The sequence below is a fragment of the Acinonyx jubatus genome, chromosome X (genome assembly GCF_027475565.1).
Source record: "Acinonyx jubatus isolate Ajub_Pintada_27869175 chromosome X, VMU_Ajub_asm_v1.0, whole genome shotgun sequence".
In the NCBI taxonomy this organism is placed as follows: domain Eukaryota; kingdom Metazoa; phylum Chordata; class Mammalia; order Carnivora; family Felidae; genus Acinonyx; species Acinonyx jubatus.
The window spans coordinates 84,946,173-84,956,244 of record NC_069389.1 but is presented as its reverse complement, the minus strand read 5'-3'; the positions used below and the strand labels follow the sequence as shown (position 1 = coordinate 84,956,244).

The 10,072-nt window shown below is 36.9% G+C and overlaps 1 protein-coding gene across 1 annotated transcript; it reads left to right on the top strand.

Annotated features, from left to right (window-relative positions):
* The first annotated feature begins 6,760 nt into the window (after nucleotides 1–6,760).
* Nucleotides 6,761–7,085, top strand: LOC106983444 (40S ribosomal protein S27-like). Its single transcript, XM_015081643.3, has one exon. It carries the CDS (start codon nucleotides 6,830–6,832, stop codon nucleotides 7,058–7,060), a length of 231 nt encoding a protein of 76 aa, XP_014937129.1. The 5' UTR covers nucleotides 6,761–6,829; the 3' UTR covers nucleotides 7,061–7,085.
* Nucleotides 7,086–10,072: the final 2,987 nt, after the last annotated feature.

Here is a 10,072-nt window from a genome sequence, read left to right as displayed (position 1 = left end):
GCTAGAGCTCTCATACAGTGTTAATGGGAATATAAAATAGTACAACCAACTTGGAAAACAGTTCAGAAATTTCTCAAAACGTAAATTTTCACTGACTAAATGACCTAGCTATTTCAGTTCTAGGTATTTACCCAAGAGAAATGGAAGCCTAAGTGTATATGAAGACTTGTACACGAATATTCATAGCAGCTTTTTTTGTAAAAGCCCCCAAATGGACACTATCCAAATGTTCATCATTTGATGAAGGGAAAAACAAATTGTGGTAAATTCATATAACAGAATACTACTCATCAATTAAAAGGAACAAATTATTGGTATATTCATTAACATGGATGAATCTCAAAATCATTATGCTGAGTGAAAAAATCCAGGCCAAAACATGTACATATTGCATGAGTCCATGAGTCCAAAATTATACAAAATGCAAATTAAGATGTAGTGACAGAAAGCATATCAGTACATACCTGGGGATGAAGGTGGAGGGAAAAATGGATAGCAAATGGGAAAAAGGAAACTTTGGGGGGATAATGGAAACATTTGTTATCTTCCCTGAGATAATTGTTTTACAAATGTATATATATATATATATATATGTCAAAATTGAGTGAATTTTACACTCTAAATTTGAGTAGTTTCGTGTATTTCCATTACATCTCAAGAAAGTTTTAAAGTATTTTTTAAAAAGAAACCAACTGGAGCACCTGGATGGCTCAGTCAGTTGAGCGTCCAACTTCAGCTTAGGTAATGATCTCCAGGTTGGTGAGTTGGAACTTCGCATCTGGCTCTCTGCTGTAAGAGCAGAGCCCGCTTCAGATCCTCTGTCTCCTCTGCCCCTCCCCCACTCATGTTTTCTCTCTCTCTCTCTCTCTCCCCCCCCCACCCCTCTCGTGATCAAATATTTATTTAAAAAAAGAAACCAACTATTGGGGCACCCAGATGGCTCAGTTGGTTAAGTGTCTGACTCTTGATTTGGGCTCAGGTCATGATTTCACAGTTCATAACATTGATCCCCACATAGGGCTCTGCACTGACAGCGCAGAGCCTGCTTGGGATTGTCTCTCTCTCTCTCTCTCTCTACCCCTCCCCCACTCACACTCTCTCTCTTTCTCTCAAAATAAATAAATAAACATTAAAAAAAGAAACAAACTACTGAGACCCTAAAACATATATGAATCTCTTATGCCAAGTGAAAGAAGCCAGACACAAAATAGTACATATTACATGATTCCATTTGTACAAAACTCTAGAAAAGACAAAACTAATCTGTAGAGATTGCCTGAGGCCAGGATGGGCAGTGGAGATTAATTGACAAAGAACACAGGTGTATACATTTGTCAAAACTAATCAACTGTACACTCTAAAAGGGTGCATTTTATTATGTGTAAATTATAGTTCAGTAAAGTGGATTAAAAATTAAAACCATCACTATTTTCAGATAATATGCCTGGTTGTCAAAAAAATCAAAATAACAATAAATTAGTAAATTTTAAAAATTAAACTTAAAATAAAATATAAGATAAACTAAGAGGATAAATGAATATAGCAAGGTCACTATTAATGAGGTCAGCATACAAAAATCAATTGTATTTCTATATACCAGAACAAACAACCTGAAAGGTAAAATTTAAAAACTATATACCATTACTCTGGATTGGATCTTGGAATAGAAAGAGGACATAAATGGAAAAGCTAGTAAAATCCAAATAAGGTCTGGAATTCAGTTAATAGTAAATAATAACTTTAAAAACACATTTAAGAAGGATTTTAATGTAACATGTAATTTTGTATTAAGTTTGGGCACAAAAACATCATAAAGGAGACAGAATGTAGTCATATGATCTCAGCCAAAAGGGACCGTTCAGGTCCATGTCACAGAATGCTGCATAATAAAATACTTCCTGTTAAATGACTGTCAGTCCTTTTTGTGAGTGTCTTTTGTTTTGTTTTGTTTTGTTTTGGGTATTTTTTTCTCATTCCTTTTTTGTCTTAAAAATTTTTTTTAGTGTTTATTTCAGAGAGAGAGAGAGACAGAGATCATGAGAAGAGGGGGGCTAGGGTGCAGAGAAAGAGAGGGAGACGCAGAATCTGAAGCAGGCTCCAGGCTCTGAGCTGTCAGCACAGAGCCCCACGCGGGGCTCGAACTCACAAACTGTGAGATCATGACCTGAGCTGATGTCGGACGCCTAACTGAGCCACCCAGGCGCCCCCCTTTTTTTGTCTTTAGAAATATATTATTCGCTTGTCAATTTTTGAGTCTGAGAAAATTCATCTAAGGTGTAGATCTTCAGCTGAAGACTCATAGTCTGAAATTTCACTTACACAATCAGTTTCACTGCCATCATCTGAGACTGGAGTGCTGTCATCTTTCTCATTATATTCACATTCTGATTCATCTAATAATTGTGAATCACTCTCCTCTGTCAATTTTCTTCTATTTGCCATTATGTGAAGAAATATTTTAAAAATCTGTATTCACAAATAGATGTATTAAAAGCTAAAAGCAGGCTACAAAACAAAAACAAAACCTAAACCATTTACAATTGCATTGGAAAACATTCAATGCTTTCCCAGTGAAACCGGGAAAATTGTTTAAGGCCTCTAAACAGAAAGTTCAAAAACATGTTTGAGAGGAAGTAAATAAGACCTAAATAAATAGGTAGATTGTAAATGGATTGTAAGTCTCCATATTTTGCAAGATGTCAGTTCTTGCTAATTTGATCTACAGATTCAAGATAATCCCAAGCATATCCCAGCAGGTTATTTTCATTTGTGGAAATTGACAAGCCAATTATAAAGTTTATATGGAAATAAAAAGAGGCAAGAATAGGCAAGGCAATCTTAAAGAAGAAAAATAAAACATACTACCAGAAATTAAGCTATATCTAGCTACAATTATTAAAATAATGTAGTATTGGCACAGTGATAAAGAAATAGACCAATGGATCTGCATAGAGAATGTAAAAACAACTTCACACCTATAGTCACCAGATTTACATCATTGATGACATTGCAGTTCAGTCAGGGGAAAGGACAGTTTTTCAAAAGATGGTGTTAAATCACTTGGTTATCCATTCGGGAAAAAATGTATGTTGCCTCCTTTTTCTTACCATGCACAAAAATGAATTCCATATGGATTGCAGATATAAATGTGAAAGGTAAAACAATAAATCTCTCAGAAGAAAACTTGGAAAATATCTTTGTAGTGTGTTCAACTTCTTTTTTTTAAATGTTTATTTATTTTTGAGGCAGAGAGAGTTTGTGAGTGGGGGAAGGGCAGAAAGAGAGGGAGGCAGAGAATCCCAAGCAAGTTGCATGCTGTCAGCACAGAGTCTGAAGTAGGGCTCAAACTCACGAGTCATGAGATCATGACCTGTGCTGAAACCAAGAGTTGGACGCTTAACCGACTGAGCCACCCAGGTACCTCTATAGAGTGGTCAACTTCTATAAAGTTGGAGCTCTTTGTGGCCAATCTGGGGCAATTTGAAATGCAAGATAAATAATGATAGCAATGGATTATAACCCATAGAATAAAATAGATATACATGGGTCCATACAAATGTGTGTGTGTATATATATATATATATATATATATACACACACACACACATTATATATATATATATATATAAACAAAATGGCAGGGGAGGGGATAGTTCTTTCTTACAGAAGAATCCCAATTAATAGATGTAGAAGGAATAATGGAAATTGATAACCATTATTAAGCACATATCACAGTAATATTTATTGCATGCAAGAAACATTGATGGATGCTAAAATTAGTGGGCCAAAGTTTAAGGAGAAACAGGATATTAGCATAGCCTCAAAGTATCTCCTTTCAAAGGTTTATCAAAGGGCAAAATAAGAATTTTACAATGGAAAAAACCTAGCAGACACCACCTGGTCCAAGTGATCAAGGTTACTATCACTAGTAATAGGGCACATTGACATCATGTACCTCCTGACATGATGCACAGAGAAGGACACAACATCACTTCTATGGTATTCTTGTGAAAAATAAAAGCATAACCTCAGTATAAGCATGAGAAAACCTCAGACAAACCCAAATTAGGAACATCCATCAAGCAAGTACTCTCCAAAAGTGTTAAGTTTAGTGTATTAGTTTGCTATTGCTTCTGTAACAAATGATCATAAATTTAGTGGCTTAAAACCAAAGAAATCTATTTCCTTATATTTATAGAGGCCAGAAGTCTAAAGTCAAGATATCAGCAGGGCTGTGTTCCTTCTGGAGGCTCTAAGAGGAGAATCTGTTTCCTTGCCTTTCCAGCTTCTTGAGGCTGTCCAGCATTCCTTGGTTAGTGACTCCTTCCTTGTGTTGCTTCACCATTTTACTTCTGTCATCACATCTCCTACTCTGACTCTGATCTCCTGCCTGCCTCCCCCTTATAAGGACCCTTGTGATTACAGTTGGCCCACTTGGCTAGTGCAGGATGATCACCTCATCTCAAGATCCTTAAAGAAATCACACCTGAAAATTCCATTTTGACCTACATGACAACATTCACAGGTTCCAGAGATTAGAACACGAACATCTTTGGGGGCCATTATTCAACTTACCACAGTCATGAAAGACAAAGACTGAGGAACTTTCATGAACTGGAGGAGACTAAGGAGACATGATACTTAAATACAATTGGATCCAGGACCAGAAAACGGTCAGCAGTGGGCCAACTGGCAAAATTCAAATAAGGCGTATAAATTAGTTAATAATAATGTATCAATGTTAAGTTCCTGGTTTCTATAGTTGTACTATAGGCATATAATATGTTAACATTAGGGGAAGGTAGATGAGGAGTGTATCGATTTCTCTGTACTATTTTTTGTAACTTTTTTCTTAAGTCTAAAATTATTTAAAAATAATTAAAAGAAAGACATAAACAACAACAACAATCATCTACGATAAGATACCACTATAATTTCACCAGAATGGCTAAAATGAGAGAAGAAAAAGACAATGCCAGCTGTTGGTGAGGATGAGGAGAAACTTGAATTGTCATTCATCACTGGTGGGTATATGTAAACTGGTACAAACATTTGGCAAACTCTTTGGGAGCATCTTCTTTTTTAAAAGTTATTTCTTTATTGAGAGAGAGAGAGAGAGAGAGAGAGAGAGAGCGAGTGCACAAGCAGGGGAGGGGCAGAGAGAGAGGGGAAGAGAATCCCAAGCAGGCTCTGCACTGTTAGTGCAGAGCCCGACACGGGGCTTGATCCCACAAACCGAACCGCCTTTGGCAGAATCTTCTAAAGCTAACTATATATGCATTCTCTATGACTCAGCAATGCCATTTCTAAGCATATGCCCAATAAAAGTGCAAATATATTTACCAAAAGATATATACATGGCTGCCACTGCCCTTGGGTCTTGAAAGGGGAAGTGAGAAGGAGCTACCAACTATCTTCAGACAGTGGATGTCACTGCCACTGGGGAGGTGCAATAGCAGAGTGAGAGTCTGTGCTTGTGAACGGGGGTAGGCAGGAGGGGGCAGTGGCCTGTACCAGCCACAAGGAATAGAAATAAGAAGGAGAAAGAACCACCAAAAGCAGGGAAAAGTTCAAAAGGACAAAAAAAAAATTAGAACTAGAGTGGTACTGTAAAAAAGCTGGAGCTACAGAGCTTGAAATTAACCACTGAAAAATACTAAAATGTTGGGCCCTCCATCACCTCCTTCTAAGGATACTGGAAGCAGCATGTCATATTCAGCCTGATATATGGCCCATCATTGTGTCAACTACTTTGCATGACTCCAAATTGATTCACTTATAGTTCATTTGACCTTTGAATTGACCCTGGCTTTTTTAATTCTGGTTTTTCTCCCTAGTTTTCACCATCCTATTTCCACCTACTTACTAAATACAATTGACTCATGCATGTGAATTATATAATTATTTTTCATGTTTTTACTCTCTTGTCTCTCAACATTGCTCTTAATTTGAACATTACAGCCTGAACATTTCAAAAAGGTTTAATATTTTTGTCACTTTTCAAACTTTAAAATATTATATCCACCTTCACCATCAACAGTTGCTTTATCTTGTGAATTGCCTCTATTAGGACACTATGTTGTATTTTGGATCTTGTAGCCTTGTGAGATGCAGAGAACATGTACCAGTCCAGGACAGAATAGCCCCAAAGGCTTAGGAAATAAAACTAGCAAAGAAAATGTCAAAGAACTTGGCCACATGGCTTGTTGTACTTCAAGTATGTGAATGGCTTTTGTGATAAAATACTGTCAAGGTTGTTTTCTAGTCTCCCCAAAGAAAATAGTGGGGAGTAATTGGCTCAAATTGCAGAACATCTTTTTCGTTAGATGCAAGGGAAAATTTTGTAGTGTGGGTTTTTGGTAAGAAAGCTGAAGTCTCAGAGATTGGTAGTAAAGAATAGAGCAGTGAAGTGCAAAGTGCTTCAGGTGAATGGTGACAAAATAAAAAGTGTCAATTCCTGCTTGCTGGAAATGTCACCACACACAAATCATTTAACTTCTGTGGCAGTTTCCTCACCTCTAAGGTGACTTGATGAGGTTAAGATTTGGGTGTTTTTAACTCTATTGGATAGATTAGGCAGGGTCCCCGTTGAGGGAAATTTCCCTGCAAGATGGATTACCAATTAACAAGATGCCATTCAAGGTGCTAAATACTGGGGTGTGATTTTTTTACTTTTTCCTTATTTTGCTTCAGCAAAATGTATTGATACATTTTTTCTTTTCTTTTTCTCTTTAAAATATAATGTTTGTTATAGACTAACATCCCTTATGGATATAGATGCAAAAATCCTCAACAAGCTTTCCGGTGGTGACAAACTTCCCACAAGAACATGCCCCTTGAAAAGGACCTTCTCCACCAGTCCACAAAAGAGGAGATGAGGAAGCATAAGAAGAAGTGCCTGGTGCAGAGCCCCAACTCCTACTTCATGGATGTGAGGTGCCCAGGATGCTACAAAATCACCACCATCTTTAGCCATACACGAACAGTAGTTTTGTGTGTTGGCTGCTCCACTGTTCTTTGCCAGCCTACAGGAGGAAAAGCAAGGCTTACAGAAGGATGATCCTTCAAATGGCAGCAGCACTGAAAGCACCCTGAATCTAGATGAGTGGGAGACTATCCTAATAAACATATTTTGGATTAAAAACAATTCTTGGGGTGCCTGGGTGGCTCAGTTGGTGAAGCATCTGACTCTTGATTTCTCTCTCTTCCTCTGCCTCTTTCCCCTGCTCGTGTTCTCTCTCTCTCTGTCAAAAAAATCCTCAACAAAATACTAGCAAACAGAATCCAACAGCACATTAAAAAGATAAAACACCATGACCAAGCGAGATTTATCCTAATAATGCAAGGGTGGTTCAACATAAGGAAATCAATCAATGTAAAATACTACATTAATAGAAGGAAGAAAAATAAATCCATGATAATCTCAATTGCATCAAAAGATATGATTAAGAAAGTGAAAAGATAACCTACAGAAAGGAAGAAAGTATTTGTATATCATGTGTCTTATAAGGTGCTAGTATCTAGAACATCTAAAGAACTCTTACAACTCAACACAAAAGACAAACAACCCAGTTAAAAAATGGACAAAGGATTAGAACAGACATTTATCCAAAGAAGATATACAAATAGTCAACAAGCCCATGAGAAGATGCTCGGCATCTTTAGTCATTATGGAAATGCAAATCAAAACCACAATGAGGAAATGAGGTATCACTTCACATTCACTGGGATGGCTATTACAAAAAAAAAAGAAAAAAGAAAAGAATGAATGTTGGTAAAGATGTGGAGAAATTGGAAGTCCCATACATTGCTAGTGGGAATGGAAAAGGGCTCAGCCAATGGGCATAACAAGTTGGTGGTTTCTCAAAAAAGTAAACGTAGAATCACCATATGACCTGCTGTTTCACTCCTAGGTATATGTACAAAAGAATTGGAAAACAGGTAACAAACAAATACATGAGCACTCATGTTTATAGGAGTACTATTTACAATAGCCAAAAGGTGGAAAGAACCTAAATGTCCATCAATGGATGAACAGACAGATTGTGGTATATACATACAATGGAATATTATTCAAGACACAAAAAAGAATGAGGTAGTGATACACAGTACAACATGTACATGACCCTCAAAAACACTCTTCTCAGTGAAAAGAGGCCAGAACCAAAAGGTCACACATTGTATGATTCCAGTTATAGGAAATGTCCAGAATTTATATGAAATATCCAGAATAAATCTGTAGAAGGTAAAGGCATGTTGGTGGTTGTCAGGGGCAGAGACAGAGGGAAGGAGGAATGGAGAGCGTCTGCTTAACATGCACAGGGTTTCCTTTTGGGGTGATAAAAATGGTTTGGAACAAAATAGAGGTGGTTGTTGCACAACATTATGATCATACCAAATGCTACTGAATTGTTCACTTTAAAATGGTTAATTTTACATTATGCGAATTTTACCTCAATAAGAAAAAATTTTAAAAATAGAAAGCTTGAATTTGACTTGTTGCCTATCCACATATGTCCTGGGAAAAAAAAGTTTCTGTCTAGTACTTAACTGCTGGCTTATTTTAAAGCAAACATTTAAGGAATGTGGACCTAAACGGGCTTATGGATTACTTGGAGTAGGAAAGTTATTTGGAGACTGGAAGAGGGGTATTAGTTTTGGAGCAACTTTCTCATTGTACCTTTTAATCCATAAGCATATGAGAAATATTTTATGAATATTTAGAATCTTTTTTAAAATTTTATTTATTTATTTATTTTGAGAGAGGGGGTGGGAATGAGAAGGGGAGGGGCAGAGAGACAGAGAGAGGAAGAATCCTAAGCAGGTTCCTCACTGACTGTGCAGAGCCCAGTGCAGAGCTTGATCTCACGAACTGTGAGGCCGTGCATGACCCGAGCTGAAAGCAAGAGTTGGACGCTTAACTGACTGAGCCACCCAGGCGCCCCAAATATTTAGCATCTTAATAAATTGCTCTGAAATTCATGAAGTTAACTTTGTAGGACTGGGCCATAGAATGGTCTTTTCTTAAGCTTTTTTTTTTTTTTAAGATTTGTGTGTTCTTTTTACAAAGTTATGTTTTAAAATGAGTGCTTCTTGAGAAGTGATTTATATTTACCTTAATGATGGTTTAAGTACTAAAAAATAGATACACGCACAAGAATGTACTCTTTGTAATGGTTCCAAACTGGAAACTACCCTAATGCCTTTCAGCAGTAGAATGGATAAATTAACACAATGCAATAATATACTGCAATGAGACTAAATGCGCTGCTACTATACACAATAATACAGATGTATTTCACAAGCAGTGTGAAGTAATACAAGCCAGTGTGAATTGAATACAAATGTGAAGTAATACAAGCCAGACATGAAAGAGTACATATTGGATGATTCCATTACAGTTCAAAAATAAGGAAAATTACTCCATGGTGTTAGATGTTAGGGTAATGGTTACCTTTGCAGGGGCTAGTTACTGAAATAAGTAACAAGGGGACTTCTGGGGTGTTCTCTCTCTTTTTTAAAAAATATACTTCAGTTTTTAGAGCAGCTTTTGGTTCAGAGTGGTATTGATCAGGAGGTATAGAGATTTCCTATATACCCTCTGCTCCTACACATGCATAGCCTCTCCTGTTATCAACATTCCCCACCATACTGGTAAACATTTGTTACAATCAATGAACCTACACTGACACATCATAATTATCCAGAGTCCTTTACATTAGAGTTCACTCTCCACGTTGTATATTCTATGAGTTTCACATGCATCCATCATGTTAGTATCATACAGAGGAGTTTCACTGTCTTAAAAATCCTCTGTGCTTCCCCTATTCATCCGTCCCTCCCCACTAGTCCACTGATTGCTGTACAATCTCCATTGCTTTGTCTTTTCCAGAATGCCAGATAGTTGGAATCATACACTATATAGCCTTTAGTTGTTCTCTTTTTTTTTATTTGGATGCTGTTTACATGGATGTGTTCATATTGTGGAAATTCATCAAGCTGTACACCTGATTTGTACTTTTCTGTAAGTATGTTAGAGTTCTATTAAAATATATAAAAGCAAAAAAAGCAA

Bases quoted from the DNA above. Each gene is read 5' to 3' on its own strand.
- LOC106983444 (XM_015081643.3), top strand. From the start codon at position 6,830: ATGCCCCTTGAAAAGGACCTTCTCCACCAGTCCACAAAAGAGGAGATG.